Below are 22,592 nucleotides of genomic sequence, written 5' to 3'. Positions count from 1 at the left end.
AAAGGATTGTATAGGGTCGATACAGAGAAACGATTTCACCTGGTAGGGGCTATCAAGAACGATGGGACATGATCTTAAAGTTAGAGCTAGGCCATTCAGGATCGAAATTAGGAAGCACTTTTTCACACAAAGGGTAGTAGAATTCTGGAATTCTCTCCCATAAGAGCATAAGAAATAGGAGCAGGAGTAGGCCATAAGGCCCCTTGAGCCTGCTCCGCCATTCAATGATCATGGCTGATCTTTGACCTCAACTCACTTTCCCGCCCGAACCCCATATACCTTGATTCCCTTAGAGTCTAAAAATCTTATCGATCTCGGCCTTTGCAGCAAGACTTCCTTACTCTGGGACTCCAACTCCCTTGCAATAAAGGCCAACAACATACCATTTGCCTTCCTAATTGCTTGCTGTAACCTTTCATGTGTTTCGTGTACGAGGACACCCAGGTCCCTCTGAACACCAACATTCAATAGTTTCTCTCCATTTAAAAAAAATTCTGCTTTTCTTTTCTTCCTGACAAAGTGAACAACCTCCCATTTTCCCACATTATGCCCCGTCTGCCACCTTCTTGCCCACTCACTTATCTATATCCCTTTGCAGGCTCTTGGGGCTGGATTTTGATACTGGAGGCGTGTAGGAGGCGGGTCTACAACTTTTGGGGTTGTAGTCCTGCCTCTATCGAGCTGTGGCCAACCCACTCGATTTTTACTTGATTGACCTTGTTGAGCCCCTCAGTAGGCCAATTAAGGGCCACCTGGCAACAGGTGACGTCACAGATTGATATTTCATCTGTCAAGAGCTTTTGACAGATGAAATATCAGCGTTTGACAGCTGTTTGAAGCTGTCAAACACTGACAATCTGTACTCTAAGTTAATTCCTTCCTCTCAGGCTGATTTAGAGATCTCTCCGGAACAGAAAGCTGAATGCTGCAACTTTTGACAGCTCGCGGCCATTCTGCTTTCTGTGCCGGTGAGATGAGGGACTCCCGAGACCTGAAGGAAGGAAGGCTGTAAAGGTAATTAAGCTTCTTTAAACACTTTACACACACCAAACACACTTACCTCTGCACTCATGCACCCATCACTCATCTGAACACCAGACATCTTGAACCCTCCAAGTCCTTCAGCCCGACGGTCCGCCTCGCTAACTTGGCGTGGTTTGGAGCCATCGGGAATCCCACACTTCAGGAATAAAAATAGAGATTAGGCTAAAAACTGTCTGTCAACTACCTGTTAACAGGCAGTTAATTGGCACTAATCCCCTTCCCTCCTCGGGGAGGCGGCTCCCAGCACAGGTCGGGTATCCGCCTCCTTTGAAACTGGCATGGGGGCGGGATGGGTTCGTGCCCCCCCCCCCCGATTTCACGATTTTTAACCCCCCACACGCCTCCAATCCTGCCTCCACAGCCCAATGAAAATCCTGCCCTTTGTGTCCTCCTCAGAGCTTACTTTCCCATCCTCAGCAAACTTGGATACATTACACTTGGTCCCTTCATCTAAGTCAATAACTGAGGCCCCAGCACTGATCCTTGCGGTACCCCACTAGTAACAGCCTACCAACCTGAAAATAACCCGTTTATTCCTACTCTCTGTTTTCTGTCCTTTAACCAATCCTCTATCCATGCTAATATATGACCCCCAAAAGTCTGTGGATCCTGGGGGTCAATTGGAGCTTTCAAGACAGATCAGTAGATGTCAAGGGATATAGAGCTAAGGCAGATAAATGGAGTTGAGGTACAGATCCGCCATTATCTAATTGAATGGCCTGAGGGTCTGAATGGCCTAATCCTGTTCCTATGTTTGCACAAATCTTAGTTGGAGCATCAGAGTTCTCAGTAAGCCAGTTAAGTGATCATTGACATTCAACTGTGTAGTAATCTTGGCTGATTTGGAAGCACTTTTGGCTCTGGTTTAATCCCTAACAAATCTAGCCGCATATTCTAGGCTAGCACTTCAGTGCAATACTGAGGGAGTGCTGCATTACCTGAGGAACCAACTTTCAGATAAGAGGTTAAATTAAGGACTCTTCTGCCAACCGTCAGATGAACATGAAAGATCCCATAACTGTATTCAAAGAAGAGCAGGTAGTTCCCCTGGTACCCTGGGCAACGTTTCCCCCCCCTCAAACAACCCTTCTAAAAACAGCCTATGTTTATTCACTCATTTACCATTTATCAGATTTTGCAGTGTGCAAATTAGCTGCTGCATTTACCCACACAACAGTGACTGCATTTGGCCACATAACAGTGACTGCATTTCAAAAATAATACATAATGGCCTAGAAATTGGGTTGGGGCGCCAAAGTGGCGCAAAAGTCGCCTGAGCGCAGGATTTAGCGCAGCAATCGGAGTAATACCGATCGCCAGAAATTCAGCTTCAGTGCCGCTCGAGGGACACGGGGCGAGGCTCGAGGCGCTCCGCGTCCCTCTTAGGGCGCTGAAACTGATTATCGCAGCGCAACGTGCCGCAGCGCCACACGCTGCGGCACGGCACGCTGCGGTACTGCAGGCCTTCCTCCCACTGGTAAGGGGGAGGTGCCTGCAACAGCACGAGCCCCGATCGCGAGTGCCGGCAAATGAGCCCGGCACCAAGGAGAAGTGCCGGGCTCTCAGGAAACAGCCGGCAATGCCGCGATGGGGGGGGTTAGGAGGCCGGGGACGGAGGTGCTGGCAGGCGGCTGCCAAAAAAGCGGCCGCCCCGCACCTCCACCTTAACTTGCGCCGCTGCCGGCACAGTAAGGCCCCGTGAACCTGGCGCGGGTAGCGAACGGCGCAACTGCGGCGTTCGCTACCAAATATCGTGAACGGGGCATGAATGGGGCGCTGCGCACACCGATTATGTCATCGATGGCGGCGCAGCGCAATTGCCGAATGCCACCATTAGCGCCCCTACTGAATATCGCGGGAGACGCAGCCAGTGGCGCTACAGCCACTGACTGCCTCTTTAGGCGCTAACAGGTGGCGCTACTCACCCAATTTCTCCCCCAAAGTGTTTGGGGGAATATCATAGAGGGAGTGCAACAAAGGTTCACCAGACTGGTTCCTGGGATGGGGGGACTGTCCTATGAGGACAGATTGAGTAGACTAGGCCTATATTCTCTAGAGTTTAGAAGAATGAGAGGTGATCTCATTAAAGCATACAAAATTCTTACAGGGCTTGACAGGGTAGCTGCGGGGAGGATGTTTCCCCTGGCTGGGTAGTCTAGAACCAGGGGTCGCAGCCTCAGAATAAGGGGTCGGCCATTTAGGACTGAGATGAGGAGAAATTTCTTCACTCAGAGGGTGGTGAATCTTTGGAATTCTCTACCCCAGAGGGTTGTGGAGGCTCAGTCGTTGAGTATATTCAAGACAGAGATCGATAGATTTTGAATATTAAGGGAATCAAGGGATATGGGGATAGTGCAGGAAAGTGGAGATGAGGTAGAAGATCAGCCATGATCTTATTGAATGGCAGAGCAGGCTCGAAGGGCCAACTGGCCGACTCCGGCTCCTATTTCTTATGTTCTTATGTCCTAAATACATGATAAATGCAACTTTGTTCTTGTCCTTATTCAGAGAAAATGAGACAACTTGAGGATGTATTACCCAAACGATGTAGTTTTTAAAAATATGTAGTTCACGCTGAAGGTGTTTAAAAATGTCTTCTTTAATGGGTGATGCAGATCAGTGGGTCAATGTCATGAAGTGGGAGGATGCAGGTTCAGTTTCCACTTAGTTCCTGCTGAGCTGGGACCGAGTCTGTCAAGTCTTCCAAAAGGGTGAAGGGTGCATTGGATGGAGTAATCCAGCCTTGGCCGTAACTTGCAACACATGGCGCCTGATCAAAAGAGACACTAACAGGCATCTGTGAGCTCACTAGTCACCTGTCCCTCAGCTCCAAGGTGAGCTGAACAATAGGATCGCTTAATTACCTCTGAAAAGGTATACATTTATAAAATAATTCTACCTCTTTTTAACCTTCTCCATCCCAAATCCAGATTAAAAGTCCTACAGGTTTGATTGACATCACTTTTCAGTATCCATGTTTTTTTTTCCTGAAGAGAAGCATTCAAGTTGATTGAATTGAGATTTTCAAGACTGAAACAAAATTGATCAGGAGATTGTTTGTTGTTAAAAGAGTCCAAAACCAGGCGTACAGGTTTAAAAGTTAGAAGGGAGACATTAGGAGACCCCTGAATGGCACTGACTTTGACCAGTAATGGGAATTCCACAAAGAAGTGTCAGACTGTTGGAGAGTAATCGGAATCCAGAATCCACTAAAACCTAACTGCTTATATTAAATGATGCAAGACAAGGCCACTGCTGAATGAGAAGATGTGGGTTTGTGCCCAAGATTAAAGCTGGCAGCTTTATTAATTTCATAGGAAAACTAATTGAATCACGGGATGGGCTTGGCCACCTGGAATTTGAGTTTGATGTTGGCAGCTCACGGATGTCTACTATTCTACCGATTTCTACCCAGCTCTCCTAATCTATCCCCAAGTCCCTGTACCTTTGTGCAAAGTACATTCTACATATCCTCTCCACATATCTCCATCACCAAGACTGCCTACTTCCATTTCTATTGTTGCCCGTCTCCTCCCCTGCCTCAGCCCATCTGCAGCTCATCCATGCTTTTGTTACCTCCAGACTCGATTCCAATGCTCTCCTGGCCAGCCTCGCACCTTGCACCCTCCATAAACTTCAGTTCATCCAAAACTCTGCTATCCTAGCTCGCACCGTCCCATTCACCCATCACCCCTGTGCTCACCGACCTACGTTGGCTCCCGGTCCAGCAATGCCTCAAATTTAACATTCTTATCCTTGTGTTGAAATCCCTCCATGGCCTCACCCTTCCTCATCTGCAACCTCCACCAGCCCCACCGAGAACTCCAATTTCTGGCCTCCTGTGCATCCCTGGTAACCTTTGTTCCACCATTGGCGGCCGTGACTTCAGCTATCTAGGCACTAAGCTCTGGAATTCCCTCCCTAAATCTCTCCGCCTCTCCACATCTCTTCCCCTCCTTTTAAGACGCTTCTTAAAAACGACCTCTTTCCCGGTCCTGATATCTCCCTGTGGCTCAGTGTCAAATTTTTTCCGATGACACTCTTGTGAAGCACCTTGGGAAGTTTTACTATGTTAAAGACGCTATAAAAAAAATGCAAGTTGTTGTTGTTACATGAGCTGCCCTTGACTCTGATCAAAGTGATAGCCATATTTTCTCACTTCTCTTCTCAGCCAGAATTGAGAAGTTGACCGAGTGTTGTCAAAATAAAATATGAAAGTGTTAACCTAGCTGGATGAGAGCTTGACAAAATAAACTCAACAACTGCTGACAGTTATCTGCTTATGCTGCTGCCTGCATTGGAACCAAGCGTTGTTCCCTGTAGTAACTCCTCCTCGCCTTGCATGCCAGCAGTTTGTGGGTCAAATCTGCAGTGGAAGATCAAAAAGTGTAATAAGAGTGATGCCTCTCCAATCACCAGGCACTGTCCCCACCGATCAAACAATGAGTTCTCGGCACACAGTATTAAAATGTATTAAAGTTATTTTAACTGAAGTTTAACATTTTATTAGTAAACTCTCTGCTCGCCAAGGTGAGGGATGTTGGTGCATTTTAGGCAACTAGTGTCAGTATCAAACTCTCACTCGGTCAGTTAATGCAGAACAAAGCTTGCTGCTGTGCCCCAGCAATGCACCTCAACCTCAAGTTTAGAAGAATGAGAGGGGATCTCATTGAAACTTATAAAAATCTGACAGGACTGGACAGACTAGATGCAGGAAGGATGTTCCTGATGGTCGGGGAGTCCAGAACCAGGGGTCACAGTCTAAGGATAAGGGGTAAGCCATTTAGGACAGAAATGAGGAGGAATTTCTTCACCCAGACAGTGGTGAACCTCTGGAATTCTCTACCACAGAAGGCAGTAGAGGCCAATTCATTAAATATATTCAAGAAAGAGTTGGATATATTTCTTAAGGCTAAAGGGATCAAGGGGTATGGGGAGAAAGCAGGGACCGGGTACTGAATTTGGATGATCAGCCATGATCGCATTGAATGGCAGAGCAGGCTCGAGGGGCCGAATGGCCTACTCCTATCTTCTATGTTTCTATGTTCTAACCCCAGCCTCACCAGGGTACATCTCACTGCAGCAGTCTGGCATTATTTGTTTCCAACACCAATCATCCTTGTGATCTCTGGAAGTAAGAATTTAAGTTTCGTGCTAGTTTTTGCACATGGTCCCGTTTCCACAAGGACCTACATATAGACTGCCTGAGGAACCTTGCCGTCCCCAGAGAGGGGAATCTTAATCCCATCAATCGAGACTGGTCTTAAGCTCTCATGCCAGGGTGGAAGACTAACTCTTATTTTGTAACTTTTGGCAGAGGGATTTGAGGAGATGGTTATCTTAGTCAGACAATCAAATTACAGCACTGAAGGAGGCTCCTGTAACTAGCTCTTCAACCAGAGCTGTGTACTCCAATCCCACTTTCCTGACCTTTCCCCATATTCTTGTATATTTTTCACTTTCAGATACTTATCCAATTGTCTTTTTAAATCACTTGTGGGGGGGAGACCAAAACTAGAGGCTATAAATATAAGATAGTCACTAATAAACCCAGTAGGTAATTCAGGAAAAACTTCTTTACTCAGAGAGTGGTTAGAATGTGGAACTCGCTACCACAGGGAGTAGTTGAGACGAATAACAGCTGCATTTAAGGGGAAGCTTGATGAACACATGAGGAAGAAAGGAATAGGTTATGCTGATTGGGTTAGGTGAAGAGGGATGGGAGGAGGCTGGTGTGGAGTATAAACACCGGCACAGACCAGTTGGGCCGACTGACCTGTTTCTGTTCTGTAAATTTTATGTAAATCATGTTGCAGGCAGCTCCCTGCCTCAGTGGACGTTTGTGGCAAAACATTTGGGCCTAGAAATTCGGTGGGCTGCGCCACCAATTAGCGCCTAAAGAGGGCACTCAGTGGCTTTAGCGCCACTGGCCACGCCTCCCGCGATATTTAGCTGGGGCGCTAATGGCGGCGTTAGCCTGTTGCGCTGCGCCGCCACCGATGACGTCATCGGTGTGCGCAGCGCCCCGCTACCGCCCCGATTGCGATATTTGTTTACGACTGCCTCCGCTACTCTGGCTGCAAATCGCGCCCGGTTCACGGGGCCTACCTGTGGCGGGAGTGGCGCAAATTAAGGTGGAGGTGCGGGGCGGCCGTTTTTTTCGGCGACCGCCTGCCAGCACCTCCGTCCCCGGCCTCCTGATCTCCCCCCGCGGCAGTGCCGGCTGTTTTCCGAGAGCCCGGCACTTCTCGGTGCCGGGCTCTTTTGCTGGCACTCGCGATCTCTGATCGCGCTGGTGCAGGCCCCTCCCCCTTAAGAATGGGAGGAAGGCCTGCAGTACTGCAGCGTGCCGTGCCGCAGTGTGTGGCGCTGCGACACGTTGCGCTACGATATTCCACAAATCAACTCTAAAGCCTGCACATCTGCCAATGCACTTTATTATGGTTATGTTTATGTTAATGTATTACAAGCCAAATGTATGTTGAATGTTTAAATGTCTTAATCTAAATGTACACTCTCGGGAGCCGCAAGCCTACATTTCGTTGTACTGCACTTGTGCAATAACAATGACAATAAAAGTTGATTTGATTTTGATTTGATTTACTGACCTGTTGAGGTTAATGGAAAGCTCTGTTAGGGGCACTGGTTTCCAGTCACTGGAAAACCTTCTGTTTTATATTAAAAACAATAGTTTTATCAAAATATTGATCTATGTATTTCAGGTGCAAAGTGAAGAAAAATAAATTACTGCTCAAAGGAACTCTGGCTCCATGTTTCCTTCCACACTATCAAAGTGAATCTAATTTAGTTAATTAGTAAATAACTGTTAAACATCTTATAGCACGTTTTTTACCTAGCGCATACATCTGTAATAATCAATTACTTAAATAAACGCAAGCATTTTTAGCAACAGGGAATGGTCCTTATGTCCAAATAACTTGCCCTTTGTTCAGCAACCACACTTTCCCATCTTCTCATCATACCTCTCCAGAAATGCATCACGTTTCCTTTTGAACCCACTCGTGCTGCCTACTTTGGCGGCCTTCAGTGGTAACTTATTCCAAAAGCCTGTAACCCTGCAAGGTGATAATGTTCTGCTTGACTTTTCACTGCTCAACTTGCAAATGTTCGACTTGCATCTCTGTTATCTGATCCCTTTACCTCACTTAACAATCCTGCTACTAGATGCGATCGAGTTATTTCCTCTTTACAACAGCAGTGTTTCAGGCCTGAGTTATTGGATCTCTTACACGAACGTGCGTTCCCCCCACCCCCATCCGGCCACCAAGTATCCCCTCTGCCCCATGGAAGTATTTTATCCAAATCTATCTGGATTCCCACCTGATTAAGCTGATGCATTGTCTAGGAATGAATCATCCTGAGTGCTGATGTATTGCTGGAAACTGCATACAATTTCACGCCAGGCAATCCACGCATTGATTTTACGATTCATTTGAAACTACTTTCCCTCCGTGGGATTAACTGCTGTGCGGTGTCAGCGAGCAAACGGCAACTGAATAAGCCTGCTTATTTAAATGTCTAACACAAGACATGCTAATCCGTTTCGCTTCTCTCTCTTGAATAGAAACCGCTCTGTCGGCTCGGTGCCCCAATCAAGAAGAAGATGAGGATGGCACAGCTCATTCACCAGAAGACCAGGAGGATTGTAAAAACTTTCTGTCTAAAGATTCAACCCCAGGTACAGCCGATGCAAACGCATCACCACTTAACTTAGTATTTATTAAAATAAAAATTGATAGCTGGCCAAGCTAGTATAAAAATGATTGAGTGGACAATGTTCTGTAGTTTCAGCAACAGTTTGAGATAAAAGTTTGGTGGGATTAAAGTAAAATGTATCCAATAACAATGATGGCGGTGTGTGCTGCACCAGTGCGAAGTGCTGCTGCAGGACTCCTTGTCTGCAGTTGTCCAGTACGGTGATAGGCCGTCTTTAACCCAGCCTGGCTGGCACAGCATCCCAGAACCATGTCTCCTCTCTCACTCCCCCATCCCCAACTGTAGCCTGTCAATACGGCCAAAGTCAGGAAGGCTACATAAAGCCAATGACCCATCAAACTGGAGCAAGTTGTCCAAATTCACATTTCTAGTTTTATATATTGAAAGTAAAAGGGTGGGAACTCTTCCCCAATCGTTCACCCCAGTTTATCTAGTGAGTAGCTGGGCCATATGGACCAAGGAGGCTTTCAGATTTGCTCAATGGCTTCTGCCGAGTTAGCTGATCTCAGACGGGCAGTGGTGGGGTGCTACAGTTGAGCACTAGAGCTACTTCAATTCGGGATGGGGAAAATCAGCCTGATTGCTAGCCAGCAACCTTCTGCTGGAACTATATGTACATGGACTTCTGGTAAGTAAGGGATCATCAGCTGTGATGTCCTCCAGAGCTAACTAGGCCATACATGCTCTCGAGAGACACTCGCACATCAAGAATGGTCACGTGGGTGAGGTAGTGGAGGGCACTCGGTGCCAATGGTACCGTATCCCCAGTTCATCCCTTTAGGAGAGGAGGCAAGGAGAGAAAATTGGCAAAGAAAAACAAAAAGCAACATAAAAGGATGGTTCACCATTGGCCTTTAGATGAGGTGGGTCTAAGAAACTCAGACCAGAGGTTCCAGGATCGATTCTACGTCTATACCGATTAGCCATTCTCAGCCAAAGTCCGATAATTGACCTCGGCACTCCTTGCTAGGGAGAGGAAAATCAGCCAGGGTTCCCATTCCTGATTGCTAGCTACGATCCTGCTGAGCTGTGCACATGGAGAGGCTTTAGGTGAGAAGAGAATCAAACTCAAATGTGATGCCCTGCCTCGGTTGAAGAACTTGCTGACATTGTCTAAGCTCACACACAAACAATAAAATATCTGAGATCACACAGAAGAGTCGGTGCTTAGAGGAAAGAAGAAAACCGAGGGAGCGAGTAAAAGTATAATTCTGAAGTATTGGAAATGGGGAAATGGGCCAAAATACTTACAGATAGCGTTTTGTTTCATTTCACATATCCTGTACCCTATGGTCCATCTGAGATTATCAGATTAGTCCCAACTAGTACTCCATTTACAGAATGTGCGATGGGGTCTCTGGTCCTGTGGGAACCAGGTTGACATTTACTAAGAATTACACCTGACACCTCAATAGCCATCAGAGGAGATGTTTGTCTCATTTTTCAGAAGAAGAGACTATTGGGATTGAGTTGCACTGGGCGGTGTTAGTAACAAATGTGTTAATATGTTTGATATCCTCTCCAGTCCTCTACAAGGTAACCTATTTGAGGAGAAAGCATGGACTTGTAAAATTAATCATTTCCATCTTCCTCACAGTGCTGTGCATTTACCAAAGGACACAGCCACGTGAGCGGACCATGTCTGATCACTACGATTGGCTGGACCAAAGTATTACTTGAAAACTATATACAAAGCAATAAATTTTTAAAAATTAAAACAATACCTTGCACTTAAGTAACTATTCCTTTGTTTACTTTAAAGCAACGATGCAGTCTAAGGATGAGAAAATTAAAGAAAAAGTTGTGAAGAAGAAGATGTATGGTCCAAAGAAAGTAAGTAACTTACAGCTATCGTCACTTCTGCAGGGTACAAGTGCCTCCAGCCAGTTTGTATACTTATCATGGGAAGAAAGTGACTGTTTTCGAATTAATATTTTAGGCATGTCACCGTGATGCTGTGCACTGGAGACGTGACATGCTGTCACAGAGTGCTGGCAGGTTTGCTTCACATCAATTTTCCCCACCTGTCGAGTTCACAGTCTGAGCTTTGCCATCATGGAGAAAGCACTAACGCATCTCCCTTCCTCACTACCCACTAGAATGGTCCCTCCCAGCACACATTCACATTTATCACATTGCTGTTTCTGGGACCTTGCTGTGTGCAAATTGGCTGTCGCGTTTCCTACATTATAACTGTGACCACACTTCAAAAGTACTTTTGGCTGTAAAGCGCTTTGGGATATCCTGAGGTTCAGAATGGTGCTATATAAATGCAAGTCTTTCTTTTCAGTTATTGCATTTCACAGTAATTCATTGTGTGTGAAGCATTTTAGATGTTTCTGAAAGATGTGGTCAGGTGCTATATGAATGCAAGTGTTTCATAGAATCATAGAATGGTTACAGCACAGAGGGAGGACATTCGGCCCACCGAGCCCGTGCCGGCTCTCTGCAAGAGCATTTCAGCTAGTCCCACTTGCCCGCCCTTTCTCCATAGCCCTGCTAATTTCTTCAGGTTCCCTTTTGAAAGCCACGATTGAATCTGCCTCCACCACCCTTTCAGGCAGTGCATTCCAGATCATAACCACTCGCTGCGTTAAAAAGTTTTTCCTCATGTCGCCTTTGGTTCTTCTGCCAATCACCTTAAATCTGTGTCCTCTGGTTCGCGAGCCTTCCGCCAATAGGTATAATTTCTCTCTATCTACTCTGTCTAGACGCCTCATGATTTTGGACACCTCTATCAAATCTCCTCTCAACCTTCTCTGCTCTAAGGAGAACAACACAAGCTTCTCCAGTCTATCCACGTAACTGAAGTCCCTCAAACCCTGGAACCATTCTTGTAAATCTTATCTGCACCCTCGCTAAGGCCTACACATCCTTCCTAAAGTGCAGTGCCCAGAATTGGACACAATACTCCAGTTGAGGCCGAACCAGTGTTTTATAAAGGTTCATCATAACTTCCTTGCTTTTGTATCCCGTATGCTTTTTTAACCGCTTTCTCAACCTGCCCTGCCACCTTCAATGATTTATGCACATATACCCCCAGGTCTCTGTTCTTGCACCCCTTTAGAATTGTACCTCTTTAGTTTATATTGCCTCTCCTCATTCTTTCTGCCAAAATGTATCACTTCGCACTTTTCTGCATTATATTTTATCTGCCACGTGTCCGTCCGTTCCACCAGCCTGTGTCCTCTTGAAGTCTATCACTATCCTCCTCATTGTTCACTATACTTCCAAGTTTTGCGTCATCTGCAAATTTTGAAATTGTGCCCTGTGCACCCAATTCTAAGTCATTAATATATATCAAGAAAAGCAGTGGTCCTAGTACAGACCCCTGGGGGACACCACTGTAAACCTTCTTCCAGTCTGAAAAACAACCGTTCACCACTACTCTCTGTTTCCTGTCACTTAGCCAATTTTGTATCCATGCTGCCACTGTCCCTTTTATTCCATGGGCTTCAACTTTGCTGGCAAGCCTATTATGTGGCACTGTATCAAACGCCTTTTGGAAGTCCATGTACACCACATCAACCGCATTGCCCTCATTAACCCTCTCTGTTACCTCATCAAAAAACTCAATCAAGTTAGTTAAACACGATTTGCCTTCAACAAATCCATGCTGGCTTTCCTTAATTAATCCACACTTGTCCAAGTGACTGTTAATTTTGTCCCAGATTATCATTTCTAAAAGCTTCCCCACTAATAAGATTTTTTTTTTCACTTCGGAGGGCTAGAAGGGGGGCAAATCCTCTGGTCCTGTTCAAAGTCAGAGGCCATCATCTCCTGAATTTCTTGATCGGATGCGCTTTAAAGGACAACTGTGCAGGCTTCAGCGCATCACTGTTCTGTCTTCTACAACCAGTGCCCCTTTCATTATTGTGTTACACTGAGAGCCAGCTCCAGGATAATGAATTTAATTTAAGTGAAAACCCTTAGACACTTCAGTGGAAACATGAGCAACTTATTGAAAGATACATTTGTGGAGATATCAGTAAGCTGCACAAAGCTTTTTTTAATGAAAGTCTAATCGAAAACCCTACTTGTTCAAATCATATTTTATGCATTTCAGCGCTCACATACATTCTGTTGCGTAAGTCCTTTTGGTATGCACTGTTTTATATATTAAAGCATAATCTTTGTTTAAATATTCTGCCCATCTGCTAGTCTTATTTAAAGGATAGATAAACAGGTGGGTTTTAAGAAATACTTCAGTCTCTACTTCCACTTTTTTATTTCTTGCCCATTTTCTCCTCTCCCAAAGGCGCTGGGCCATGGGTCCATGGGTCCACGGAAACTGGCTTCTGTCTGGGACCTTTTATGAGTGACCACTCTTGTTTGAACGCAGGCAGCGAGCATCCAGCAGGCTATTCGATGCGGCCAAACCCGATCCTGTCTTTGTATGAGATCCAAGCATGCGGGCACTTTCCAGCAAGGTTCAGGAGCAGGAACGTTGACTGTTCTCTTCCCCCGCCCCCATCCCCACACTACCCAGCTCAGGCTCTGAGGCCAATTGTACCTCCAGCTGAGAGCCTTTCCCATCGTTCGCACTGGGTAATTTTATTAAAAAACCGGCAGGGGAAGCCCTCATTTTCAACGTCTACAGCAGTGACTATGTTGCACTCCCTATGGGAAAGGATTGATGGATGTTGTTCAGCCATTTTGAAGTGGAGAATTTCAATCAAACAAGCTGTTGTGTGCAAAGCGTTGTGCCTTTCAAAGTCACTAACCCCTGTTTAAATTTGAGTATTCAATTTATTTTATAGCCATCGTTCTCCTCCCCCACCCCCAATAATAATTAATATCTAGATCAGAGCCCTAAGTAACTAAGCAGGTTGTAACTGTAACTTTACCACAGGAGCTGCCAATGCTTCAGCCAAACCTCCATCTTTATGATAAGAACACAGTACTGATGTAGCTGAACATCAACATCCTGCATCAACGGAAGGTGTTCCAGAGTAGCTCCAATGGAAGCAAAGGGCCGTGACTTGAAACTGGCCTGAGGACCAATCCAGAGCCACTGGGACAGCACGCTAATGGCTGGTGCCATGCTTTCCCAAGGTTAGGTGACTCCCTACTGGCTCTTCAGTTGGTCCCTGGTCGTGCCCCCACATGTTTGCAATGGACACACTTTGGAATATCTCTCCGTTGATGAGCTCACAAGAGCCACCTTACAGCACCAGACCAGAACTGGCAGGCCTCTGCTAGAGATACTCATTTGATGATTTAAAAAAAAAACACATCAGAGTGGCAGCTTGGTTCAGTGGTCGCACTCTCACCTCTCAGTCCAAAGATTGTGGATTTTTCTTTTCATTCTTGGGATGTGGGCAAGGCCAGCATTTATTGCCCATCCTTTGGTTGCCATGAGAAGGTGATGGTAGGACCTCCTTCAACTGCCGGTAGCGGTTTTTGATATAACTGTGGCTTGCCAGGCCACCTCAGAGGGTAGTTAGGAGTCTAGTCACATGTAGGCCAGTTTCCTTCCCTAAAGGACGGTAGTGAATCAGTTGGGTTTTTAACAACATTCCAACAGCCTCAGGGTTACTTCAAGCCGCACTCCAGCACACAATCGAGGTGGGCGCTTCAGTGCGATGCTACATTGATGGAGGCTTCGTCTGTTGGACGCGACATTAAACCGAGGCCCCGTCTGCCTGCTCAGCTGGACATAAAAGATGCCATGGCGCTTTTCCGTGAAGAGCAGGGAGTTCACCTAGCCTCCACCAACAACACTAAAAACAGATAAACTGTGCACTTACCTCATTGCTGTTTGTAAATTGGTTAACACGTTTGCCTACAAATAAGCAGTGACTACACTTCAAAGTAAATCTTTTGGTCATTATCACATTGCTGCTTGTGGGAGCTTGCTGTGCGCAAATTGGCTGCCACGTTTCTTACATTACAACAGTGACTACACTTCAAAGGTACTTCATTGGCTGTAACATGCTTTGGGACGTCATGCAGTCGCGAACGGCGCTATATAAATGCAAGTCTTTCTGAGGATGTGAAAGGCACTATATAAATGCAATTTCCTCTTGCATATTTTTTAACCACAGAATTACACCTCAATTAAAAAGTACTCCCCCATAGCTACCTTCAGTAATTGGTTTAACAATTTTTGAAGTACTACATAGAATTTACAGCACAGAAATAGGCCATTCGACCCAACTGGTCGATACCGGTGTTTACGCTCCACCTGAGCCACCCTACTTAATCTCGCTCTATCAGCCTATCCTTCTATTCCTTTCACCCTCATGTACTTATCTAGCTTCCCCTTAAATGCATCTATACTATTCGCCTCAGCTTCTCCTTGTGGTAGCGAGTTCCACATTCTAACCATTCTCTGGATAAAGAAGTTTCTCCTGAATTCCTTATTGGATTTATTACTGATTATCTTACATTTATGACCCCTAGTTTTGGATTCCCCCCAAAAGTGGAAACATCTTCTCTACATCTACCCTACCGAACCACTTCATAATTTTAAAGATCTCAGTTAGGTCACCACTCAGGAAGTAACATCAGGAAAGTGCTGGATAATGAAGTAGCTCAATTCTTTCTCCAAGTTCGCTTGCTCCACGGTTATCCTGTTTCACAGGGCATGTTCTCCAGTCCTGCCTGAGAAGCCAGGAAAGTCTTTTGACTGGCGCTGTGGTTGGATCAGAATCATCCAAAATAGATGAGCAGGAATCGGCTCAAAGACCCTAAACCTGAAAGAAATGAGGAGTTTGCCTTATTTCTTTATTAAAAAAAAAAGATTTAATTGGCCTCCCCCTTCCTATCTCTATAATCTCCTTCAGCCCCACAACCCCCCGAGATATCTACGCTCCTCTAATTCTGCCCTCTTGAGCAACCCTGATTATAATCGCTCAACCATTGGTGACTGTACCTTCTGTTGCCTCGGCCCTAAGCTCTGGAATTCCCTGCCTAAACCTCTCCGCCTCGCTACCTCTCTTTCCTCCTTTAAGACGCTCCTTAAAACCTACCTCTTTGACCAAGCTTTTGGTCACCTGCCCTAATTTCTCCTTATGTGGTTCGGTGTCAAATTTTTTGTCTTTTAATACTCCTGTGAAGCACTTTGGGACTACATTAAAGGCACTATATAAATGCAAGCTGTTGTTGTTGAAGAGGGTAGTGATGAAAGAAAAAGAAATGGGACTGTAAACTCTTACGCAGTTACATAGAATATTCTGTGCACAATCTTGGTCACCAGATGGCTGGATCAATAAATGAGCGCAACAGCAATAAGGTATTGTGTGCTGCAAAGAAAGTTCCAAAATGAATGTTCTTTTGGGAGTTTGGTGATTGTGGTCCTTTATGGAAAGCCAGATGAAGGTAGAATGCATTCCTCTTGTCTATCAGAGAAAGGAAGGTCTGTGAATGAGCTGTTGTATTCAGATCCTGACATGGTGACAGCGCTGTGATGTATCGCACAGGCAGCTGCAAGTTGATCTGAGAGAAAGCAGCCCCTGGAGGCACTGGTTCAAGTTCTGTGGAACATTTGTCCGTGCAGATAATGCATCAGTAGCAGAATCTCACTAGCAACGAAGGGGCTGACAAATGAGGATAGTGCGTCGGACTTGGTTTCACCTTGTGTGGCACCGCCTCTGCGTTTGCTGCTGTGTAATGTGCCTCTCTGTTTTGTGAGTGTGCAGCATTGCCTCTGTCTGTATATAATGTCGCCCTTGTGTTTGCCGGAGTGTACCATCCCCTTGGCGTTCAGTGTTGTGCAGCTTTACCCCCACCCCCCCGTTCAGTGTCTCCCATTGCTGCCTCTGTTCAACATTGTGCAGTGTTACCCCTGAGTTCTGTGCTGTACAGCATTGCCTCTGGTCCTGTATAGTGTCAGCCTTGCCTTCAGCACTGTGTAACGTGCCGCTGCATTGGCAGTGTTGACACCAGGACTGTTATCAAACAATCTCCTTGAATCCAATGTACTTCAAGGTCGTGTGACAGCCTCTTGTGTGATGCTCTTAATTCATCACCTTAGGTTCCTCCCATCACCAATGTTTCACCACAATGTTATACAGCTCAAAACGCTCTATCCACACGCAATCTAAGTCTGGAAGGGTAAAATCTATAACTGTACCGCTGGTTGTTTTTCACAGTTCAAATGGGCATAATACAAACATTTCACAGAGCTTTTGGTTGCCCCTCCTAATATCTCCTTCCCTGACAGCATCCATTGTTGTCTCATTACGCCTCTACGAGGCATCTCGCGATGCCTTTCTATGTTAAAGGCGCTATATACATGCACTTTGGTGTTGTTCACGTGCCCATTACTATTCCTCGTGGGGGGGAAAAAGGCCCACAGTGCAGTTGCATAAAACTGTCAGCCCGCCTATACACCTGGCTGAAATCCTAAGGACCACTTAACCTGCATGGTAATTTTGGAGGCTGTGCGATTGTATTCAACAAGTGTTGCATGCTCTTTTCTGAGCCAGAAGGTCGTGGGTTCAAGTCTCACTACAGGGATTTGCGCACAAGATCTAGGCTGGCACTCCAGTGCAGTACTGAGGGAGTGCTGCACTGTTGGGGTTGCCGTCTTTCAGGTGAGACGTTAAACCGAGGTCTCGTCTGCATGTTCTAGTAGATCTTAAAGATCCCATGTCACTGTTCAAATAAGAAGATCTTTAACATGCAGGTGGGACCTTGGCCAGCATTCCTCCCTGAAAGTAAAAAAACAGATCAACTAGTTATTCATCTGATTGCTGTTGTGCTAACATACGTCGCTGAGTTCTGAAAATGATTCCCGATGTGTAGTGCTTTCAGATGTTTGCATAATGTGATAAGGCCTTAAGTAAATTCATTTAAGGTAGTCCAGTCCTCAGATGGATGAAGATGTTATCCATTTTCCATTAAGGCCAAAGATTGAGTGTGACAATTCAGAAAGTATGCAACTCCAGGATAATGATTATCCGCCAGTAACAAATGAAACTTGGTCCAAGCCCCTTCCTCTCTCTCGCTCTCTCTCGCTCTCTGTGCTGGTCGGATGGCTAATGGCCTCTTCCTTTAGGTATTTTCCATTGAACTACTGGTAAAGTAGGGGAAACAAATGTGGGATCAAACTGCCCAATATCCATGCAAATTACATCACTCTGGTCACAGACACAAGCTTGTACCATGCACGTTAACCTTGGTGTGAATCAGTGTGTCGTGTGTAATGGATAGGGTAGTACAGTACCCTGGTGGGTTCAAGTCTCATCAAGTTGGAAAATTGAATTCAATGAGTCTGGTAATTGTGGGCTGGCTCCAGAAAGAAACGACCACGAAACGACCAGATACAACAACAACAGCTTGCATTTATATAGCACCTTTAAGTAGTAAAACGTCTCAAAGTGCTTTACAGGAGCATTATCAAGCAAAATTTGACACCGAGTCACATAAGGAGCTATTAAGACAGGTAACCAAAAGCTTGGTCACAGATGTAGGCTTAAAGGAGGAGAGGTAGAGAGGTTTAGGGGGGGAATTCCAGAGCGTAGGGCCTAGGCAGCTGAAAGATGCAGAGATTAAAATTGGGATGCGCAATAGGCCAGAATTGGAGGAGCGAAGATATCATGGAGGGAATTGTAAACAAGAATGAGAATTTTAACATTGAGGCGTTGCCAGATCAGGAGCCAATGTAGGTCAGCGAGTATGAGGTGATGGGTGAACCGGACTTGGTGCGAGTTAGGAGGAGCTGCAGTTTATGGAGAGTGGAAGGTGGGAGACCAGCCAGGAAAGCACTGGAATAGTCGAGTCTGGAGGTAACTAAAGGCATGGTTTCAGCAGGGGCAGGGGCAGAGTCGGGCGATATTAGTTGTAAAACCCATCTACCACCTCTCCCGGTCTGGTCTACATATATTACTGCGGCCCCACACTACACGGTTGACTCCTAGTGCCCTCTGAAATGACTCACCGCCATCATCATCTCCGGGAAACTAGCAATAAATGCAGCCTTTTCTCATTTATCCCCATAATGGATATATGTAAAAGAAAAGAAACTGATGGAAACACAAATCCGCATTTAAAAAGTGAAACTAGCAGGTTAACATTTCTGATGGGGAAGGGTCCTGGTCCAAAACATCAAACTCCTCTCAATTTGTAGCATTTTCTGTCTTGTTCTCATATTTCCAGTGCTGGCAGGTTTTTTTTTTTCGTTTTATGTTGTGTGTAACAGATGCTGATTACTTGACTTTGCCTCCAATTATTTCTGTTTATTTAATATTTCTCTTCCCACAGCCACCTCAGCAACTCTCCTCCGAGCACTACCCAACCAACGATCCTGACTACTGTGTATGGATGCCCCCTACAGGTACACCTCTGTAACTGCAAGGAAGACTTTGACTTACCGAGAGATAAGCTACATTGGGCTGGAGTTTGCTGAAAAAATAGCGGTGTCTGAACGACGCACGCCGTTATTAACATGCAACACGACCAACAACTTGAGGCGGGGAAGAGAGACCCTGCGACTTGTGAATCGCCACACGTTGCTGGCCGATTTGCTCCGTTCCGCCATTAGCTTTGCGAAACAGCATCTCGCGATTAACCTCACCATGATTTCCATCAAGTTGCCACAGTTGCATATTAATCACCCATTAAACACGCCACAGAAAGCCAAGTCTAGTCATTAATAGTGTAGGTACCTTTTAAGGGTGTGCTAATTGTTAATCGGTGCCAATCAACCTCTGGCCCAGAAAGTGAATAATTAAAAGTGCCTCATTCCTTCAGGTAGTGAATTGTTGAAGATTTTTAAAATGTCAAATTTTACATTTTTTAATTTTTATTCTTATTTTTCATTTATGTCTTTTTTTTCTCTCAACATAATCTTTCTTTCCCTCTTTATTTCTCTTTCTGTACCTGATTTGACCCTAATTCCCTCTGTTTCTTTCTCAATCCTTTAGTCTCATTGGTTAAGGAGATGCACTGTTGGTCCCGTCGTGCACCAAAGCCCCAGAGGCCCTCTTGCCCTCGCTGCCCCGTTATCAGCTCCAGCAACTTACAGGGCAAAACATTTTCAAGCTGAAGGGTGAGGGAGAAAGCCTAACTAACGGGGCACGTGAGGTGCCCAGCTGCAGCAAATTACAGCCCAATAGGTCATCTTTAGTTTTAGATATAAAACGACATTCTCCGCGCCCCCCATCCCCATCCCTCACAACAATTCTTTCTGTTGAAATAAACAGAACTGGCCAAAAAAAATACTGCAAAACAAATTGCTTTTTATGGTATATTTAAGATATTTCAATTTTATACATGCACTTAGAGAGAGAGAGAGAGAGAGAGGTTCAATATAATTTTGTGTCCCAATCCTCCATGAAGTGTTTGTATCTATATTGAGTACTTGTGGGAAAAACAACCGAGGTGAGCACATTTTGTGTTACTGGATAATTGATATATTCTCTGATATTGTGGTTTATGTAAGTGTTTGTGGATTTTAATTTCTGTTCTGGGATTCAGCTGATTTACAACCCATTATGATTTATTTTTTGGAAAAAACAATTAGGGGCAGTGGAAAGACACTCAAAAAAAAAAAAAAAAAATTCCCAACTGAGAAGGATTCATGCAGCTACTCCCCCACCAACCCTCCACACTAAAATTCCTCCCTCAATAAAGGTCATTCCTCTCATGGCTGATTGTGGGATCATGCTGTGTGTGTGTAAAACCACCTTCGCCTACGTAACAGTTACTGCAGCTTCATCATATGTGAAGCACATTTCTGGAGCACTACAATAAATGCAATTGCATTCTTTATTTTGGGATAAGAGGATTTAGAGATGTCCCCTAACATTGTGCCCATAAAAGTAAGCATTTTACTGGTCAAGGGTCATAACAAGAGATAGATATGGGTCAGCAGGCCTATTCTAGCTTAAGATGCAGAAAGAATCTACTGTTCATTGCTCCCACCCATCCACTTAAAATATCCAAATCTTTCCAGGGTTTCACCTCCATTGCCCTACCCAGAGGTCCATTCTGTGTGTTGATCACTTCCTGTGTGAAGAACTTCCTGACATCAAACAGTTCCTAACCTTTCTGGATTAATTGGAAAGTGTTGTTATTTCTGGTAAACCCATTTGCAAAATTTGTCTCCTCAATATAAAGTGGAAGGAACTCTTGTGGGGTTTAAGTCGGTGTATTTTTAATCTTTGTTTAAAATGCCGCGACTCGTATTGTATTTGTTGTTGGACCGGATTGTTCACTTTCACTTTTTCCCTCTTCCCAAGGTCAAACGGGCGATGGTAGGACACATCTAAATGACAAATATGGCTATTGAAGACTCTCAACGGTCGCCACATCCCAAGGGCTTTGACCTCGCTGTGGGGAATTTGAAAATGTCGCTATGCCACCACCTTCAGAGCACCACCGCGCCAGCTGTCAGTGCCGTATTAAAGTGGAGAACGGCGCTACCCCGTGAATTTTGTTAACGTCATTTTGCTGCTGTTTGTATCACTGCCCCCGCCTCCCCACCCACTCTATTTAGGACATTTGTGGGATCTTACTGTGCGTAAAACAACATTCGCATAAAGAGCATTGCTCCTTGTCGAGGGCAGGGGAATCGCAGTCCCAACCGATGCCTTGCCCGACGAGCACTCCGCGGAACGATGGGAAGCAAGTCCGCGCCTGCGGCTCCTCGCACGGCGAGCTCTTGGTTTCGATGGCACCACCAGGGACAGCCCCTTCCCCACCCAAAGTGGAGGGCTGGGCTCTTCCCCACAGGAAACGAAACAGGAGCCTTTCACTTGATGCATGGGGTGACCGTGCCACTCTTTTCATTTCCCTTGAGAGCAGGAGCCCAAGCCTGGTCACGCTGCGAACAGAGGGCCAGAGATACTTGCAGCAGCAGCAGCAAGCCTGTCGAAGCCCACGGGCGACGGAGAATCTGGCCGCCAATAGCTGCTGGTCCACAACGTGCGCACCATTGATGATTCGAGTGAAGTTTGGGACGAGGTTCCTGCAATAAGTAGCCATAACCATGCACTGCATTCACGTCAGTTTATTACGTACGGTATCGTTTTAACCATGTTAATTGGTTTCTTCAGTGCTTGCTCATATTTTGTTTCTGTAACAGAAACCTTCAGATACAATACAAGGATAATGTTACGACGTCAGGCTCCCCACCGGAAGTTCATATCAGAAAGTCTCGGGGGTGCTTTGCGCGCCATTTTCCTGACCATTAAAGGCGCAGAACACCCCCCGGAATTTTGGAAACATTAGTCAGAAAATTGTCCCTTGTATGTGTGCATATATCAGCAACCTTGTTGTGTTGTCGCTTTGCAAAGGGAGAGGCTGTGCTTTACTGGGGGGAAATCAACTGCTTTGTTATAATAGGAATAAATCTGTTTAGTTGGAACTGTGCGTATGATTTTTGTTAACTTATTTGATGTACTTCGGCAATGACTTGGGGCTTTTGTAGACTTGGAATGCACTTTGTGATGTCCAGCTACCTGTAATTGGATTTACAGAGACCATGAGCTTGGGGGTCACACCTGTTCCTGTTTAGCAGCCCTGCATTTGCTGCTGTTTAACAGTTTACCTCAGTAGCTTCAGTCACTTCTGAACATACTACCCACAAAAGCGGTGAAACATCAAGTTTTATCATTTTATCTTATTGTTAACTACTTAAAAAAAAAATTCTGTAATCACTAATGTATAACCAGTTCCTTGCACCTCGTGAACAATAATCTCCACCAGGAAACCTTTATGAATTATATGTGTGCGATGTTTTCTAATGTGCTGCCTTCACCCCAGCTTATTTGTCTTATTAAAGAGGGGCAAGGATCCTTTTCCTCTTCTACACCGCCACTCAAATCAGCAAAAAGAAAATGCTTTAAATATTTAAACATTCA

The 22,592-nt window shown here is 45.3% G+C and overlaps 1 protein-coding gene across 1 annotated transcript in view; it reads left to right on the top strand.

Annotated features, from left to right (window-relative positions):
* Positions 1–22,101, top strand: part of slc4a1ap (solute carrier family 4 member 1 adaptor protein) — a 151,568-nt gene extending 129,467 nt beyond the window's left edge. Inside the window, exons 12-15 of the mRNA XM_085997928.1 lie at positions 8,630–8,743; positions 10,544–10,614; positions 18,991–19,063; positions 20,970–22,101. Coding sequence (XP_085854054.1) covers positions 8,630–8,743; positions 10,544–10,614; positions 18,991–19,063; positions 20,970–21,019 — 308 coding nt within the window. The 3' untranslated portion in view covers positions 21,020–22,101. The remainder of the gene's footprint in view (positions 1–8,629; positions 8,744–10,543; positions 10,615–18,990; positions 19,064–20,969) is intronic.
* The last annotated feature ends 491 nt before the right edge of the window (positions 22,102–22,592 follow it).

The sequence above is a fragment of the Somniosus microcephalus genome, chromosome 9, assembly GCF_052327205.1.
Source record: "Somniosus microcephalus isolate GS21.2 chromosome 9, FLI_Smic_1.0, whole genome shotgun sequence".
Classification (NCBI taxonomy): Eukaryota; Metazoa; Chordata; class Chondrichthyes; order Squaliformes; family Somniosidae; genus Somniosus; species Somniosus microcephalus.
Note: the sequence above shows the minus strand (reverse complement) of the source record. Positions and strands in the feature narration are given on the sequence as shown.